The sequence below is a fragment of the Scleropages formosus genome, chromosome 21 (genome assembly GCF_900964775.1).
Source record: "Scleropages formosus chromosome 21, fSclFor1.1, whole genome shotgun sequence".
In the NCBI taxonomy this organism is placed as follows: Eukaryota; Metazoa; Chordata; class Actinopteri; order Osteoglossiformes; family Osteoglossidae; genus Scleropages; species Scleropages formosus.
Genome location: NC_041826.1, coordinates 14,912,176 through 14,931,423, shown reverse-complemented (window position 1 = coordinate 14,931,423; position 19,248 = coordinate 14,912,176). Strand labels below are relative to the sequence as shown.

Genomic DNA, 19,248 nt, shown 5'->3' with positions numbered 1-19,248 from the left:
CTCGCAGGATCAGAGCAGCAGGGCAAGGCAAATGGAAACATGTATATTTAATAATCAGAATTTTTATTGTATTCTTTGGAATCAAGTCCATTGCCTGGTAGTGCTGGCTGCAGTGAGATGCTGCACATGGCTGGGGCACCATTCAGGGGCACCGCATTGCTGAGTAAGGTGAAAGTCTGCTTGAATATGAAAATAATTAAAATGTTGTCACTGCCATGTTGTCATTTGTGCTGAAGTAAGTAATGTCACCGCTTATCTGTGGACCGAGCTGATGCATCCGGACCCACGGAGCTGTCTGGCACCTACCTTGTCCACGGCCTGCTGTAGCCGGTACAGCGAGTTCACCACTGCTACGTTGCGCCTCTGTCCCTCCGTCAGGGGTCCAATCACCTGGCTGGCATCCCCCTGGGTGCATAGCTGGACCATTGTGAAAAACAACAGGGAAAAGAGGATGGAATGGGACAGATTATCCAAGAAGGGAAGTCGTACAGGACCAGCTGTCCCTCTAATCCTCCTCTACACCTCATCATCTTCATCATCTCTGTTGCAGAAGCAGCTGCCGCTTGCGGGCTGGCTGCCACTGGGAAGCCACTTAATTAGGCAGCGTGTCCAAGGTGCTAACTAGCAGCAATGTAACAGCGTCATGTTGCGGAGGACGCTCTCCGCTGGACGAGGCCTCGGGTCCCCAACGCTCAATGTGAATGGAGTGAACATTTTCTGCTGTAGAGGCATTTTACTCATATAAAAATAAGCAAAATCATACTCACATCTAAAACAAATTTGGAAATAATCTCTTTTAAAATTAACATAACAGGTTTCTTGCAAAAGAAAAAAAACAAACCTGCAACAACGTAGAGCTGGTGCCATGGTAACTGTCTAAAAATGGCAGAAGAAATGCTAATTATCGCCATCCTGACAAGTGTGCTCCTGTATGCCGAGGTGACACCAGCGACCGGTTCTCTCACACACAGCTATTCGTGGATTCAGAATGCACAGTGGGGAGACCCTGGGAAATACCAGCATGCCAAACGAGACCTAGGTGGGATCTGAGCGAGATCTCACTCTACAGGTGGATTTGTAAAGCAAGAGTAAAGTAATTCTCTGACTTCTGGTCCAGGTGCCCCATGTAGGCCACTGAGGAGAAGCCAATGGTGCTGGTACAAGTCACACAGCTGACCTGGGCCTAAGGATATAGCCATACAGGTGATTAGGACATCGTGCGTCACCTTGGTTAAATCGTGTCTCCAGAATGTTCTCTGCCCAGTTCATCTTGATCTCCTCAACTAAGCATCCATGCAAAATTCCCAGCATGCTGCTCTTGTGGTGGCTGGCAAAGGTCACAGAGGACAGAAGCTAAAATAATTCTAGTGTGCTCTTTTGTCTTTTTAAAACAAATTGCGCACGTCCTCTTGCTTTCATCAGACACAGTCAAACAGAGTAATGAAAGCTGAACTACGGTGACGCTCTGCTTTCTCCCCATTTTGTCAGAACCTTACAGGAGCACACTACATTCAGAATACATTCACACTACATTCAGAATCCTACAGATTCACAGCTCTGCTTCTGCCACATACTCCTGGATCCTCCGTGGCTGTGCGCTGAGTGGTGAAGAATGAGGCCCGAGACGGGGAACAGACACGCAACCCCTGCATCTAACATCAGGCACAGTGCTCACAGCTTCCCGCACAAAGATCATCTCTGATGCCCGTGTTAGGGTCAGCCATGCCTCAACTACTCAGGGTGGCAGCCTCATTACAGAAGGAGTGCCCTTGAGAGTGGTCAAGTGAACCAGGACTTCTGGTGATGACCAGGCACCACCAATGTGCTGGCCAACTCCCTGTAAGTACGCAAGATGGACTCAAGTCACTCCCTGTTGGACAGGTAGGCTGGTGCAGACAACGAGGGGAATAGAAAGGGGCGAACAGAGAGGAAGAAACAGAAGGCCTCCGTCACAGTCCTCCGTGTGTTATTTCACAATCGAAGGGCAGAATGAACGGGGGCACCCTACAATAGAAGTCTGGCACCTACATCAACTTCATACCCAAGACCCAAAGCCACTAACCAGGAAGCAGACCAGCCAACCTGGTGTAAATTGCTACACCTGTTTATTTTGGACAGCAGACGCTTGGCTCAGCACTTTCAAACGGATACCTGGAGCTAAGTGTTCCTCTGAATTGAGTTTCAAACAAGACTCATGTTTCTGGTAAGAAAAAACAAAGAGCTTAAAAAAAAAAAAAAAAACTGCTGCTGTGAAAAGAAAAAATAATCCATATTGAAAAACGATTAAATGATTATCATAAATGGAAGTGTTGTTCTTTTAGGAGGAAACCAATCATCTTGACAGTAATTCTCTTCAGAAACAACATGTCCTGTGTAGATAAGCGTACCACTACTACCCAGACAGACACCTGTGGATGTGTAATAAGGAAATTCAGTTATACCCTTAAATAATGCCCGATCACCACACCTGCATTACACCACATTTTCTGAAAATCATGTCAAAGGCTGTTAAATTTGAGGAAACCTGTTAGTATCAACCCCCCCCAATGTCCCCTTTTCCTGGGGAAAGAATGGGATGTTAAAAATGCATACGCTATCTCCAGGCTAATGGCCAAGAGAATGACTCAATCTATTTTGACTTTGTTTCGGTCTTTTCCCCTTCTTTTTCTATATCCTAAAAAGGACTGCTGGTTTTCCTGATCAATTATGACAGCCCAGTGAAAAAAGACCCATGGCAGTGTGGCCATGAATGTGAGTTTTTTTTCCTGGGATGTTGACTGGATGCTAATAAGAAAAAGCAGACAATCCTGTGCTGCCACTCAGCTGCCACTCTGAGACGCCTGTGGGTCCAGGAGCCTCGTCCACCTCGGCTCGGTGCCCAGGGCTGGACACGCACGTGACACCTTTCGCCACCCCCGCAGAGGAATACAAGGGCAAATCTGGACAATCCATGTCCAGAATCACTGCACCACTCACAGAATGCTTTCCTCAAAAAGCAAACGCTGACTGGCAAAACAAGAAAACAGCTAACAGCAGAATAACTCATTTTACTTACATTAAAAATGAGAAACCCTTTAGTAAGGTCTGTCCTCAAGTTTATAAAATCCCATGGATGCTATACAGTGCAGAAGAACCGCTCTGTGTTGTTATTCAAGCTATTCCTCCGTCATCTCATCACGCCCCAAGGCGGCGCAGTGGCTCACCAGCTGTTCTGACTTGACGCAGAAGAGCTGGATGGTCTTGGCTGCATTCTTCGCCACAGCCAGGGTCAGGTTTGGATCCACCACAGCCACGTTCAGCTCACTGGAGAAGAGACAGCACGAGCACGTATGAAACGTGCACGTGAACAGGTATGCAGTCCGTGTGCGACATACTTGAATGACCCAACCACAGAACTTGTAAAACAACAACCTGAAACACTGTTGGTGCAATGTGGACTACTAAATTTCCATTTTATTTAGGCCAAAAAAAAAAAAAAAAAAAAAAAAAAAACTGAAGATCTGTCCTCATTATCTTTACATTCTGATGACTGTTTCCACATACCAAATTTTGTCTCTTTAGTTCTGGCAGTTGCCATGACCTGGAAAATACTATCATTAAGATGATAGTATCCTCAAGCCACAAACACAATTGTCAAATTTATTTCTCCATTTTGTCATATTAATAGTTCAAAAACTGTTGCAAAGTGGGGAAAAGCGATACAAAAAGGGGTGAAAAAATCTAAATCCTTCCTTGGCTCTTTCCAGAATCAATTAGGAATGCATTAGACTCCACTTCTAACAGCCCTTAAAAACACAGAGAGCCTCTCTAAACTCCGCTTTCAAACATTTCAAAGCAGCGCTTCACTTCTGAAAGGCTTTATAACCGAGACTTATTTCTTCCAGCCCGCGGGCCACGTCAATCGACTGCCCGAGGGTCGGAAGCTGATGGGCTCAAGGGTGGGGCAATTCTGGAACATTGTGCTTTTCAGTGTTTAAAAGTAGCGGGCAGCCACAACCTGTCTGTAAGTATTGGAACAGCAGCACTACACAGGTCCAGAAAAAAGACAGACAGTTCAGATGAAGAACAGAGATGCGGCTGTAGTGAACTGCTACAGATTATTACTATTATTTAGCTGATGCTTTTGTTCGAAGTCACAGACATTGTTTGATAATCAACTTTACAGTGATTTACCCATTTATACAGCAAGGTATTCATACTGCATCAGTTCAGGTTAAGTAACTTGACTAAGGGTACTACAGTGGGAGATGGGATTTGGACCCACTTCCTTGGATTGTAAGGGGATGACTCTAACCATTACACTACTCTCTGCCCTGGGGGAAGGGGATCAATGCAGGGAGAGAGATACCTGGCTATGGTCTTGATTATGCTCTCCAGTTCATCATTGGACGGGGGGTTGCGTCCCCCCTGTGGGAACACGAGATTGATGGGGTCGAAGAGGCGCGACAATGACTTGGACAGGTAGGCCGCTTCGTAGGGCTGTAGCGAGTCCTTCAACGCCTTCTCTGGACTGCATAAAGAGGGGAAAGAGGAAAGTATCAAACAATGGTCTATGATCTCTGCATTAAAACAACTCCATTGCTTCAGTCATCTTCTCCATTGCTCTCGATGTCCAGTCAACCCTGGACCTCCATGACCCCTCTCCTGTGACCAAATCTGTGCCCCATTTCCAACTCCTGTCATATTGTTCACGTCTTTCTACACTTTCTCCTTTATTTTGCCCTTTATATATATATATACACATATATATATACATACATACATACATACATACATACATATATATATATATATATATATATATATTATATATATATACATACATATATATACACATACATACATACATACATACATACATACATACATATATACATACACTTTGTCATCCTCCATCCCTCCTCTGTCACCTCCTGACATGTTTGTTACTATGGCTGCCAGCTGCAAGGAACCTGCTGGCCTGTCTCTTTATCTGCCCAGGGAGCCTGGAAAGGAGCAACGCCTCCACATTCCTCCTCCTGATTGACAAGTGGGACAATACGCAGGGCAGCACTTGGGCAAATGATCGTCACACACACACACACACACACACACACACACACACACACACACACACACACACACACACAAACAACTTGCATACAGGAGGATCACAATAGTGTCTGAGCTCGACCAGATCTCGAAAGCAGGCGGAAAAGGTGTGTGTGTGGGTAAATGAAGGGCACTACTCCACAGGGCTGCCTGGTGTACATGTATGCATGCATGCCACCTTCTCCCTTGGGGCCTGGTGGGTGTGTGACAGTTTAGTGCGTTGTAAAAGGCCCAGGTGCAGGAAGAAGGGCCGTGGCCATTCATCTCCTTTTCGCCTCTGCTGGTTATAAGGCCAGGCTCACACCGGCATCTCTGTGGAAGCAGGGCATTCACTGCGGCTCTCAGGCTTTCACCACCTTTACGCCTTTTTTAAATGGAAGTCGCCCCCCCCACCGCCGGTTCTTTTAAGGCCCCCGTGAAACACACGCGCCTCCCGAGTGCCGGATTCATGGCACATTTCTAGAGATGCATTCAAACTAGCTCTTCTGTGCACAGAGACACTTTCGGAAGGCTTCACTGCTCCCCGAATGCTCACGCTCCCCTCCGCGCAGCATAACAAACACCTACGACGGCTTTGTCAAGTGGTGTTAATAGCCAGCGTTTTAATTACCTGTTTCCACCAATGCGCAACATCTGACAGACTTTACACACACAAAAAAACGGGTGCTGGTGCAGAAAAAGCGAAAATTATCTCTTGATTAGTATTCATCAAGCATCATTTTTGCCAGGCTGATGATTCAGATGAAATTCTGAAATCTATTATCTAAGCTGTGCGTCTCCACGGAAATAGCACGCCAGTATGCTGAGGAACAGACTCTTTTGTGCACGTTAGCAGCTAGTCAACGATCCCAATCATGATCTGAGGTCTGATTTTTAATGCGTTCCCATCTTTCACCTTCAGTGCAAGAAAAAAAAAATAGTTTAACACCTCAATAATGCAGGTGTGCGCACTAAGTAAAAGTGAACATGCTGCATCAATAAGTCTGTGGATTCCATCCATTAGGTACAAAACTGTTTGCTGAATGAGACAACTGTGAGTGATCAATGATAGCTCTACTAAGACTGTAATAACACAATTTTCCATTATAATATAGCAAAGGCAATAACCACTTGTCCAATGAAGGTGGTCCGGAGAGCATCCTAGAAGCACGGCGCACTAAGCAGAGTACATCCCGTACAGGACACTACTATGTCATAGGGCAAGTATATGCACATTCACTCACACAAGCACACAGAGAATTAATATTCCCCAATCCACCTGGAACATGTGACGATGGACCGTAGGAAGAAACTGGAGCACCTGCAGGAAACCCACATGAACACGGGGAGAACATGCAATTTCTATACAGATAGATTTGAGTTCCACCCTATGTCCCAACCCGCAGCCTAGGATAAGTGAGACACCAGCTCTGTGTGCTGCACCACTTTATGACCCCTTGTCCTAATACAAGCAAGAAACAATCAGAGCGGTCATGATATAGTGAGGCACCCCACCACAAACTCACTCATAATCTTGTTTGTTCTGCATGAAGAGGTCATGGGGCTCCAACTCAGAGGTGGGGAGCTCCGTAGAAAGGTCTAGGCCCCCAACCCCAGCCCCAACCCCACTGCTTGTCAGAGCCCCCTGGATGCTGGTGCTGTACTGCTGTAGACGCTTCCACAGCTCATTGTAGAGCCTCAGCAGCTTGGGGTACTCGCCTTCCAGGGCCTGCTTCAGGAAGGCAGAGGCTGGGGGTGCAAGGGAGAAAGAAAGGTGAAATGATGATCAAACATTTCCCACGAGCCAGGGAAGGATGTCCATTAGGACAGATAGACACCGAAATTGGCCACTAAGGCGAATGAGTGGAACGGTACCCTCTGTATACACAGCTGGGGGACCGATACCCTGCTCAGTGTGCAGTAGGCAATAGTGTTAAAATAACTCATGTCGCATTTGTGTGTGTACCTGCAGGCATGACGATTTAAATTAAAGGGTGTGACGAACAAACGGGAGCTATTTCATGCATCCGATATAAAAAAACAACAAATTCCGTAGTCAAAATGACAAGACTTACACAAAGGGCTGAACAGAAGGGACACAAGTGAGTTAAGCGAAGGAGCTGTCGGATAGGAAAATGCCTGAAGACCTTTTCAAAGCACTGCGTCATTATCATGTTAATAACGGAAGTTGAAGTGATTAATTGCTTTTCATAATTATGCAGATTTTTTATCCTGCACAAGGAGATTTGCTGGACGCATAACTTACAGTTGTTAGTGTACTATGAATTTAAAAATGTCTTCCCAACCTTAATTAAAATAAACCCAGTGTGGCGGTAATTGGATCTGAGCTCAAAATCAATTCTGCGCTCTCCTTAGGAGCGTCAGAGGGACTGACGAAGGCAGGCGGCTCGGTAAATCACCCCGACGTTTCATAGGCAGCAATCGTCAGCGAGGCTTTGGAGCCGAGGAAGGCATCGACTGGCGTGGTAATGGAGGTGCTTTCCGTCATAAACAAGCCATCCTTCTAACCAACACTGGCGGCCACTTCCAGCTCAGCAGGGAAGGTCACATCCACGAAACGGATGGCAGAGGGCCACAGACACAAGTGCAGGACACACTGGTCCAGTAAGACCAACTCTTCAGTTTTAACACTAATATCAGGGGCCGTGCGCAAAGACAGAAATAGCCATCAATGTCCTGGAAATGGTAGTTCATAATTTACTCTGACCAAGGGCATAAGAGAGCTTTTAATACTTTGTTTAAAGACGAAAATGAGAGCGAAACCACAGCATAACAGGGACCAGAACACACTATGTACTGAGTGACCTGGGGTAATAAACTAAGGAATGAATCAGATTTTTTTTATGCAGCGTTCCAGAAGCTGTGATGTGAGCTACACAGTTTAAAGCTCATCCATGCCGCTTCTCACAAGCAGCTTTGGGAACGTCAGCCCTTCTTTTATATATGGTTATCGTTTTACTCTTTGCATTTAAAGTCTAATGTTTTACGTTGACCCAGCAACGAGACGGTAATGTGCTCCATTCTGGCTTTGGAGCTTGGACCGCTCTGCCAAGATATCCAAGCTTGATGTTAAGTGCTAACACAGGTCAAAAAATTCTAATTCAAATGGCTGTGCAAGTTTCACAGGAACCAATGTGCCGTACTCTTTGTCAAGGTGGTTAATCAGGGTTGTGACTGGCCTCTTGTTCTGACCCTTTTGCTATCACTGTGAACTCAGGACCCCAAGGCTCAGAAAGCATACAGGAGCTGCTAGAGAAATCTTATTCATGAATGTTGGTGAGGCATACATCAGGATCAAAAATAATGGGGGAAAAATTTTTTTTTGGGCCAGAGGGCGTTTCACACTGGGCTGATAAGAAATGGTGAACGGGGAGGGGGGGTGATGGAGGGTAATGGCAAGGAGCTTGTGATGCAAGAGGCGTATAAATGTCAGCTGGATGAGGTGTGACAGGGACAAAACAAGGGTGACGGGCATTTTAGATAGGTCTTATGTGTGCCGCAAAGAGGTTTGCAGTTAACAGTGCATATGGGCTATTTTGTCCTGGGAAAGCAACAATACAAAAGACAGGAACAGATGTGTTCTCAGACGACTAAACCTGCAACACACCACAATATCACTGAGAATGGCCAAGCGCCTGATGCAGTGAAGGTTATCAGAACTGTTGGCACACAGGCTCCATCAAGCGCCACATTCACACCTCAGAGAGCTCAAGTGCCAGGGCTATTCTTTTTCTGACAGGATAGAAATCCATCAGCAGCTCTAAGTGGTTAACAGGTCAATGTTTGGGTGCCATGTGCTGATACGGAGCTGTGTGAATCGGCTACAACACAAACATATACACCCATAGAAAGGTCTGAATTAAAACTGACAACTGTACACTGGTGAAACATCGCTATGTGTATCTGTGCATGTCTTCACTTGGGTGATACCATTGAGAACACAGGGCAGATGCTGGATTGTTTTGAAGTATCTCAACACTTCTGCAAAGTTATTAGAAACGTCACCCAAACCATGAGCAGCACACTTACTGCTGGTGGCCTTCTGGAACTCAGTGGAGAGAATCTGAGTGACTGAAGTCCAGAATGTGCGCATGATGTCTGCTTGTCCATCCTGCTGAGCAAAAGAAGAAGCAGACTTAGTGAGCAGAATGACCTTTACATCACATTAATACCAGCAATACCCACGTCAGGTGAAGAGATCCCTTGTAAGAATAAATCCTTGACAGGCAACCCTGCTTGCTGGGTAAGGTCAACACTGTAGGGGACAAAGCCAAGCAGCAGCGGGGTGAATTAAAAAATCTGAAATTATTTTAATAATAAATAATTGATTGTTAGGAGCTGTATACACCACATTTCACGATAAGCTTAAATATTTAACACGGTTACCAAGGACAACAACAGATTCTGTTTCAACAAACACCACCCAACATCACAGCTCGACTTCACAGCAGGAGAGATCTGGAGGCCGAATGCTTTTTTTCAGGCTCATACATACATGTCAGGCTGGGTTTGCACAGGTCTATTAAGGCCCGGGCACAGAGATGCTTCTCAATGCCAAAGCAGATCGCTCTCCTTTTATGTGCCTTTCTGTCAATACAGATTTAATTCAGCTCAACGCCAAGATAACTCCCTCTTTTGACAATCGGAGCATGACAAACATGAGTGTGCTGGTAATGCAGTTTTCATTTCGAACATGGACATCAGCCACACAAAGAGCCCTTTAATTGAGGCTGTTGATAAAGTAACTGAAGAAAGCGAAGTGTCCTGCAGCACTCGGGGGGGGGGGGGGGGACTGCGGCATAAAAGGAGGTTTTGCTTTACTTACCTCACCACGCAGAGTGAATTAAGAGAGATGAGGACAAAGGAAGGTGAAGAAGCTGTTAGCCAAGCTTTTTACTACAAGATCAAATCAAACCTGGGACATTTGCTTGAGTCACTTCAATCTCGTAATTCCCAGCAGCCACACCATCATCAAACACAATAGTGAATGCCTAAGCCCTTGGACCTCGCAGGGCTGCAGGTCTCAGAACAAAGGGGAAGGACAGGACAGCAGTGTTCACTGATCTGGGACCTGTGTTCACACAGCAGGAGCACAAAGACGGTTCATTGGGTCCTCAACTTACAAACACAACTGGGAGCAGAATTCTGATTGCAATTCCACTTGTTGGGAAATTCATCCACTATGTCACAATCAATAAAAGCTTAATAATGAAGACATCCATGGATTTATACACTTGTTAGGTTTCGTAAAAACCTCAGATAAAGCTATAATGAATTAAAAATTCACTGTCAGACTTATTTATTGATTCAATTTTCAGCAACCGCTCATCCAATATATAGTCGCTGTGTTCCAGAACCTATTCTGAAAAGACAGGACATGACGCAGGATACACCCTAGATGGGACGCTAGTCCATCAATGGAATTTTGTTAAGTTTTAAATGAGTTGTGAAACATTTGCCAGCACCTGGTCACTTTGTTTGCTTTATTATTTATACAGTCAGCTAACATTTTATTAAATTTGAGATCAATCAAAAGGAAAACCAATTACAAATGATTGAAAATACCTTGTCTGTAGAAATTCGTATTTAATGCAAACTGTTAACTGATCTAGCTCATAAACGTACAAAGTTTGTCATTTTCTTATTGATCACCATTACTCAGGAATACCATGTATGAGTTGTAAACACTGTGGAAGTGAGATGACTTAATCCAGTTCCACATACTTTTTCTGTGAGTGAGTTTTTCTACCAACTGAGGACAGGATGTTGAAACACAGGTGACATTCACTCTGAAATCATTTTTGGAAAATAGACTACAAAACACAAGAAAACATTTTTTGTGAAGTCATCGCAGAATTAAGATTTTGAACAGTGAAATGATAACACTATAATAATGCTGGCACTACATCTTATAAGGAAATAATCAGAATATTGGAGTCCGCAAAATTTGTGGAGGATTCTGTTCTGTGTTCTCTCTCACGCAGGATACAGACTCAACAATAATAGATACTATAATAACTGTTTTATCAAAGCACAGTATACCCAGTAATAAATGCACCAAGATCCGTACAAGTAAAATACATGAAAGCACTGCATAAACATTGTCCAACCTCTACATTCACAACACCTTTCTTATACATGGTCATTGTGCATTTTGCACACCAAACAAATATGCCAACTTAATGACAAATATAGCTGTTTTGTACAATCCCAACTTTCACAGATGTCACAGCAGGGGGAAAGGTGTTGTTTCCATAGAAACATCAACACTGATCTCAGCCCGGGTGCAATAGTCCAACAAAAGGGATTACATTTTTATGGCAACTGTAAAAACTATGCAAAAAATCTCCAATGTGCAAGCTGTCTAGACATGGTAGGCTTATGGAACCAGACATGAAACTGGATGTGGATGTTAAAGAGTTATCACCAATTATCAATAATTGCCTGTCCAGGGCAATGTCACGGTGGTCCAGAACCTATCCCGGAAATACAGGGAGTGACACAGGGTACAACACCCTGGATAGAGTGCCAGTCTATCGTAGGGGACACACTGTCACACACATCACGCCCACTCCGTTACTCACACACACCAGGAGCTTTTTTAGTCACAGATGTCACAAATTTAGACTATTTTAAACTTGCAGTGGGAAGGGCACACTTTAAGATACTCATTAGGAGGTGCCACACGGCAGAGTGCCTGTGAGAATGCCTCAGGTCTTCACTTGCCTCAGCGTGGACTCCTTTTTTAACCTTTCCCCAACCGCTGTAATCCCATAATCCTCTGGTGCACAGAACCATGTGCTCATGCACACATACACACACACACACACACACACACACACACACACACACACACACACACACACACACACACACACACACACACACACACACACACACACCCCCTCAAGCACGTATCTAACATGCAAACCAAAGAAAAGCCATATGCAAAAATGAATTACTTGGTCTCTTTCATCCACACACACAAAAAGTCCCATCCACCCCACATAAACTCCCACACACACACACACACACTCAATCTCTCCATTGCCAGCAAAAACAAAGTCAACCTTCATTTTAATGTGTTTTGAACTGTACTGTAATCAGTATCCATTTTAATGATATGACCAACACCGTCATTGTGAGGAAAACTAGTCACTGCAGACCTTTGACGGCCATGGAACACAAATGTGTTTCACACACTCGTAACTGAAGATAATTAAAATTTACTTCTCATTAATCATTAACTTTTCACACACTTATTGCTTTGTTCATAAACTTCATTGCCTTTTCCACTCATAACAGTTTTGCTGTTCCTGTAGGAACATGTGTGCACGCCACCATTACACTCGCTCTGTAGTTCAATAACACCTAATGTTACACCTGCATGTCCAACTTTTCTACAAGTAATAAAGGGCGCCATTTATAGACCGTAAATGGTAAATAAGAACTGACACATCTACTGGCTTTACAGAAAACCAGATAATAACTAGTGGTATCAGATGCAGTTTCTTTGGACAGAAAATGAAATTATCAGAAACAGATCAATGGCTTTAAGTCCCCAGAGGCTAGTAATTAGTCCTGCTTCTAGTAAATTTAAAGAGGCTTATTCTTTTGGTCTCATGGGAAGCGTATCAGTTGAGGGAGCTACTCTACTAATGTGACAGTACAGAGATTTTAAGGAAGATCTAGGCTTTCTTTGCGCTTAAGGCTTCAACAGGTAACACCCAGGTAAATACAGTGCATGCTGGGGATTTTGCATTTGGTTTTTCGGGGAATTACTAACTTGCTGCGGAACCTGGAGTGCACAACATGTGCTCATGCTTGACCGAAGACAGTCGTTTAACCCATAATTCAAATATTGACTCTGCTGGCACACGGCGTTTTCAAATGCAGTGACTTCCACGGCCATGTGACCTTTAAACACTGCAGTCATTCCCAGCAAGGATCAAAATGAAGACAGAGAGAGACATGGGTTTCTCGCATCACTGCAACTGACGCAAGCACAGAACAGTCAACTCATGGAGGGCGAGGTTTTTGTCTGTGGACATAAACACTGTGCTTCAATCTCGAAGCATCTGACAAAGAGTCAAACAGGACCAGAAAAGACTACCCAATCCTGTTGACTCCGCCCAGAGAGAAGCAAATCGAGGATGTAAGCAGTATAGATGTGTAGATAAGGAGAGAAGCGCACATATTACAATCCCAGTAGGGGTCTCATCTCACAACCATCTCACCCAAAGTGCACATTTTTAACCAGGATATGCAGGAAAGTAGTGTATACTCACTTAGTGATTTAATTTAAGGGAAACAAACCAGTTCTGTGTTTACCATTCTAACAGCCTTCAATTACTGGTACAATAATGCTTTCAGCATTGCATCAATGTTGCTCGATGCTTGAGAATTTCAGAGATTCTGCACTAAGACAGCTCCTAGGCTTGAATTAACAGACGCACAACCGCAGGAAAGTGTACCGTCGGTCACTTCCTGTAAACATCCTTTATTTGAGACTGACACTCGGTGTGAATAACTGTTACTGCCACCCAGTACAAGTCTTGTTAAGAGACTGTAGCTTTTTTTTTTTTTTTTAAACAAAGTTAGAAACCTAAAGGGGACAAAAAAGACAAATAAGGAGTAAACAGTGGTGGAAAATGTTTGTCAATTTGCAGAAATCCATTATGGTGCTGTTCAGACTGCCCATCAGATAAGGCAACAGATGGAGAGAAACAGGCACTGTTAACACATTCGAAGCAATATAGTACAGTGCACCATCATCCAGAAGGCAAAAGGCTGTGGGCCACCAAACTGAACACATCTCCTGACTGTGAATTGGCTGGCAGTCTAACCCTCGTCAGAAGGTGGGAGCTCAAGACTTAAGATACTGCCCATGCCCCTGAGGGAATAACAGGGTAACTGCATAGTAGCCAGCTGTAGACACTTGAGTGCTCAGTGAAAGGGCCACAAAGGCAGCTGCGGTAAAGACTAGGGAGTGTTAGGGGCGTTTGGAGTGATTGCTGGGCTGAATGCCTGAGTCTGAAGTGAGGTTTTATAATTCACTGCTTTATTCTTTGAAGGGGACTGGAACCCAGAGTCTGTTTTGATTTCCCCTTTTGACCATGCTTTTATTATTTTATGTTAAAATCTTACTATATGCCCCTTTTGACCTTTCTTACATCATTTTACTAGAATCATTACGAAAAAAGGCAAACGTGGCTTCTACTGACAGTGCACACAAACACTAAGCATTGAGGGGTTGGGCTGTCGAGGGCTTGATGGGCAGTCAATCTTGAGGCATTACCGCATCCCCTTGTCAATGCCATGACCTTCTGTCACCCACCCATCGACCGCTGCCTGTGTCCCTGGGCACAGGGCAGCGAGCACACAAGCATATGTGTAATTCCCAGTCAAATCAATAACCCTTTATTATTTTCTGAGCCTGCTGGGTGCATTACATGTCCAACAGTAGATCAGAAACTCTGCACTACAGGGAGATAGGGTTTCTGTGGCCTGGGAAAAGGACAGAGAAAAGGAGACTATAGCCAGGGACAGATATTGCTGCTGCCACGGTGGGAAGAACACAATGACCTCCTGACTTCCTGGCCCCAGCTGACCATGCTGACGTCAACCCCACGCAAGCCATAACAGCTCTGTTAATCATGAAGACGCTGGGTGCTGGTTAAAATCCAGCGAGACTTGTTAAGGGAGAGAAGCAAGTCTTCTGAATTCTGGCATCTCACACACTCAGAGTAGAGAGTGAGATTCCTTTGTTCTTACTTCCAGTGTGTGTTCATTCACTTTCTTGAAAACACACCCCTCCACTAAGACCTTACTCCATACACACCGCCAAACTAAAACCAATGAAGAAGGTGAGCTTTCCAAACATGTGGGTCCACTGTTGCGCAAACACAGAGTCCCTCTACAAGGGCACACTTTTAGCTAATCTGTACTGCCTGAAACAACAACAACAACAGCAACAACAATAATAATGATGATGATAAAAACAGAGGTCCTCATAATTGGTTTGAGAGAGTAATGTGGATGAAAGTGGGTGAATACGGGTGGTGCACACACCTTCACAATTTCGTCAATGAAGCACACGTGTGTAACTGGGTCTCTCTTCTTAGTGAGAACCTTCTGGAGGTGTTGAACCTGCACACACAAGCATGTGAATTAGGTCAAAAAGAACAAATAACACAAACATTCCTGTACTTGTTTCTCTGATGTAAGCTTTTTCTTAGACCTGTTATTATTCTTTAATTAGCTGATGTCTTTGTCCAAGGTGACTTACAATGTCAGGCTTACAATGAGACAGAGAAGGCTCCCATGTGTCCATGAGACATATGAGAGATTTTAAATACACCTTTTGAGACCAACAGACAGTGAAGAAACTGCTCAAACCACACTGTACCTGTCCACAGGCAGCACAGATCTGGTCCATGAGTTTCTCCAGGTTGGTCCAGAGAGCAGCCCTGAAGGCGGCTGTGTTGCCTGGGGTTGGCATCGCTGCACGTCCCGGCCCACCTGAACACCGCATGCATGCATGAACACAAACAACTGCATTAGTAACGATAAACACAAATATACACACTGACTCTCACTTTACAAATCTAACAAAAAAACACGCATTTGAGAAAGTCAACACTGAAGTAATGTAAGTAAGATAATGTGAATAAATTGGAAAATATTGTTCCTTCAAATGAAAACTTCTGTATTTTGGACTATTTACCACAGTATCCAATTTTTCCCAATGATATATTACACAGAACGATCGTCTCAAGGTTCAGAACACAAGTTCATATGCTGCCCTAGACAGACCAAGACAGCGCAGATGGTACCTCGAGTGCCTCCAGGCTGAGTGAGGACACGGATGTCCAGGGCGGTGGACACGTTGTCTTCCACAGTGGCCCTGTAACCATCTACCACGTTGCTGATGGTTTCCTTCAGGCTGCCCAGGTTGTAAAAGACCTGCAGTGCTGTCCCCACCTGTGTGGGATTCTGGGGAGAAGAAACACATGTGTGGGAGGTGCCGTTACTTGCAAAATGTGAACATGAATCACACCTTTGTGTTAAAAAAAAAAAAAAAAAAAAAAAAACAGACCTCACGCTTTAAGCTCTGCACACCAGCAGAAGTAAACACCTGCCCAAGAGGTGGGAACAACTAGTTTCATGTGAGAAAGGGACCTCACTGCTAAATTGCAGGTGAATACGAAATAATAAACTATGTGAGGACTCAAACAGGGTGAGGCAAAGATTTCAGCTGAGAGAAATGTGTTTCAGAACTGGCTCTCATGGACCCTAAATGATAAAGAAGAAAGCTCATGTGCAGAAAGAGAACAAGGGAAGGAAAGAATAAGAGATAATTAGGGAGAATGGGAAAGAAAGAGGGAATAAACTGGGGAATAAAGGGGAGGAAGGGGAACTAGACCAATGCCAGTTCAATGAGACATCCAGAGGACAAAGACCCTGAGTCCACAAAAACCCAAAACCCCACATCAAACTATTTTTGTAAATGATGTGAATGAATGTCTCCACTACAGAATCCTGAACTTTGAAAGGCAAGAAAACACAACCTGCTCTCACCCTCAGTAAATGCTGAAATCATTATACAAATCATACACATCACATGCAAAAGGTCACATTCAAATTTCCAGAAAAGTACTTGTCATAAGCAAATCAGAACAACAGGCGCAGTGTATTATAAATCACACTTTTTTGCATCAACATAGAATGTATTTCATTGCTAAATTACCATTATCAAGCAAAGAAGAAAAACATTCAAAGGAAGATCAGAGGAAGTGGTAATGTATACTTGTGCATCTCCCCTGCTGCACTAATGGAGATGGAGGAAATCAAGCCTGATTAAAGCATGCGTTAACAAGCAAGCATGAGGCAGCGATCAGCACTTTGTTCGAGTCGCAGTCGGTCCTGCGTCCCCCGTGAGTCACTCATCAGAAATGCGGATCACGGTCAGCTTTGCTCTCTCTTGCAAAACAACAATCCCATACATTTACTGTGGTAACTAACCCATGCGTGCGAGAAGCAGTCTGAAATACCAAGCCCATATCCCCTTAGCTGGACTCTGGCCCTCCTGCTTTGAGGACATGTCCAAAGTGATGAGGTGCACAGAATGCTGAGCGTTGTGGGGTTTACTTTCTCTCTAACCTGACTCCAAAGAGATGACTTTTGCCCTGTCTCTCCAGTCCAGGGTACTTTAAATCTAACTGGTCATTGAAAGTCAACTTTGTGTATTGATTAAGCCTGTTTTACCCCCAGTCAGTTCCTGTAGCCCTAAGCAGAGCCGGAAAGCCTTCTGGATGTATCCCTAGCAGGACTGCAGCTAAAATGTCCTTGTGAGAATGCACTCAGTAAAGATGTATGGAGGCTGCACACCTTGTGTGAAAAACCACACACACACACACACACCAAGACTGTACAATCATAATTTTGTATCGGGCAAAGACCATTGACAGGAGCCATAAGTGTGAACAGGCGTCTAATGTAAGATTCTGGTAAAAACTGCTGGAAATGGTCATGCTGATTTACAGTGATTTACACGCCCTCTAGGAACCGTATGAAACTGGCAGCTGAGACCAATACAGAAAACATGCTCTTTTTTGTTACTTAAAATAAATAATGCTTCAAACATATTTCTACCATGGCAAATTTAATAGGGAAAAAAAATTTAAAAAATCATACGCAAGTATGCAGTTTTGGCTGAAGGCACCTTATTAACATGGCTGACGGACAGGAATTTGGGAGGATCAAACTGCCACGCAGGATGACTGACAATACACATTCACGCTCTCTCAACTCCTTGACATCAGTGCCGAGATGGGCTCTATTTTCAGAGTGAGCGTTTCATCATAATGGGTGCCCAGCCATCCATTTCTTTAGTGGCTCACGGTGGTGGTCCAGATATTTTGAACAACAGCCTTAGCTCACAACTGGCAAACTGAGCATACATGAAAAAGACTTTTAGTGCAACAGCAAAGGCGAAAAGGGTGGTCTAAAAATATGCAGTCAATTGTAAATGAGATTAGCGAACATGTGGCAGCGTACAATAGCATGGAGAGAAAATCCAATCTGTCTAATAGCAGGGGCTTACATCTTATGGTTTTGTTTTCCCTCCATTTGTCACTTCACATCTGCACGACGCTGACTGCAGCGACGGTCACTTGATGTGTCAGTCATTTACTCTAATTTGCTTCATCTTCAGAGGAAAATATCATGCCATGTACATGCGATGTACATGCACGCAAGTGGCACTGTGGAGGAAACTGACGCGGCTTTGCAGCTGAAGGACCCTGGTTTGAATCAGTGCTCCTACTGCAGCACCATTGATTAGGGTACCTAGACTGTGTTGCTCCAGTGACAGTACACTTGTGTTTCTAAGAGAGTGTGAATTATTATTGTAGGTTTTGGATTTCATGTTGAGCTCGTCCTGAATTGCCAACATGGGACCGTTAAACACAAATGGCCACCTTAGTAAGGATGCGGGTGTGATACTGAGCTGTAGGAGAGGAGCGAGATCCTGTAATTACATCACAAGGAATCCTGTCAAACACAATGAATTCAGACGTCTCCATTACAGCACCAGCAAACGTGTGTGAATGGTGTCACAAAGGATGAGAGGAAAAGCAGAGCACAGACAAAGTGACATGTTCTCAACCATGGTGAGGTGACCTGGTGACAGATACACCTGAGCTCTCTGGGGTGACATATGCAAAACTTCTAGACATCTTTTGGTCATCCATATATGGTGGATGAGTATTGCATAGTCATACCCTAACAGCACACCAAAAAAATCAACTGTTAAAATCATTCATTATTAAACCAGATTTTCACAGTATTAAACCAGTTCTTGCACTCCATAAATTCAACTATAAAATCCTGATAAATTTAACACTTCTGTTCTCTATCATGTGACCATTGTAATACCTTTATTATCAGATTGCGGGGGGATAAATCTGCACAGAAGGCTGAATGTTTCACTTCTCCTGTCATTCTTGCATGTGTTATTTCAGTAAGAGTTTCTGTGTATGGTGAATTCTTTTGGGATCCTTTGTATTTCCAATCATAAGTCCATAAACTAGTGAATAGATGCTAGGTGCCACAATGTGCAATTTCCTGCTTGTTTTCTAAGCCTGGCCTCCTTTC

At 44.1% G+C, this 19,248-nt stretch overlaps 1 protein-coding gene across 1 annotated transcript in view; it reads right to left on the bottom strand.

Moving 5' to 3' along the window:
* cog5 (component of oligomeric golgi complex 5) overlaps positions 1-19,248 on the bottom strand; it is a 67,367-nt gene that overhangs the window by 6,965 nt on the left and 41,154 nt on the right. The window contains exons 8-15 of the mRNA XM_018726256.2: positions 15,927-16,086; positions 15,500-15,612; positions 15,163-15,240; positions 9,121-9,202; positions 6,597-6,819; positions 4,349-4,510; positions 3,204-3,303; positions 307-417 (exon numbers count right to left, since the gene is read on the bottom strand). Of these exons, the coding sequence (XP_018581772.2) occupies positions 307-417; positions 3,204-3,303; positions 4,349-4,510; positions 6,597-6,819; positions 9,121-9,202; positions 15,163-15,240; positions 15,500-15,612; positions 15,927-16,086 (1,029 nt within the window). The remainder of the gene's footprint in view (positions 1-306; positions 418-3,203; positions 3,304-4,348; positions 4,511-6,596; positions 6,820-9,120; positions 9,203-15,162; positions 15,241-15,499; positions 15,613-15,926; positions 16,087-19,248) is intronic.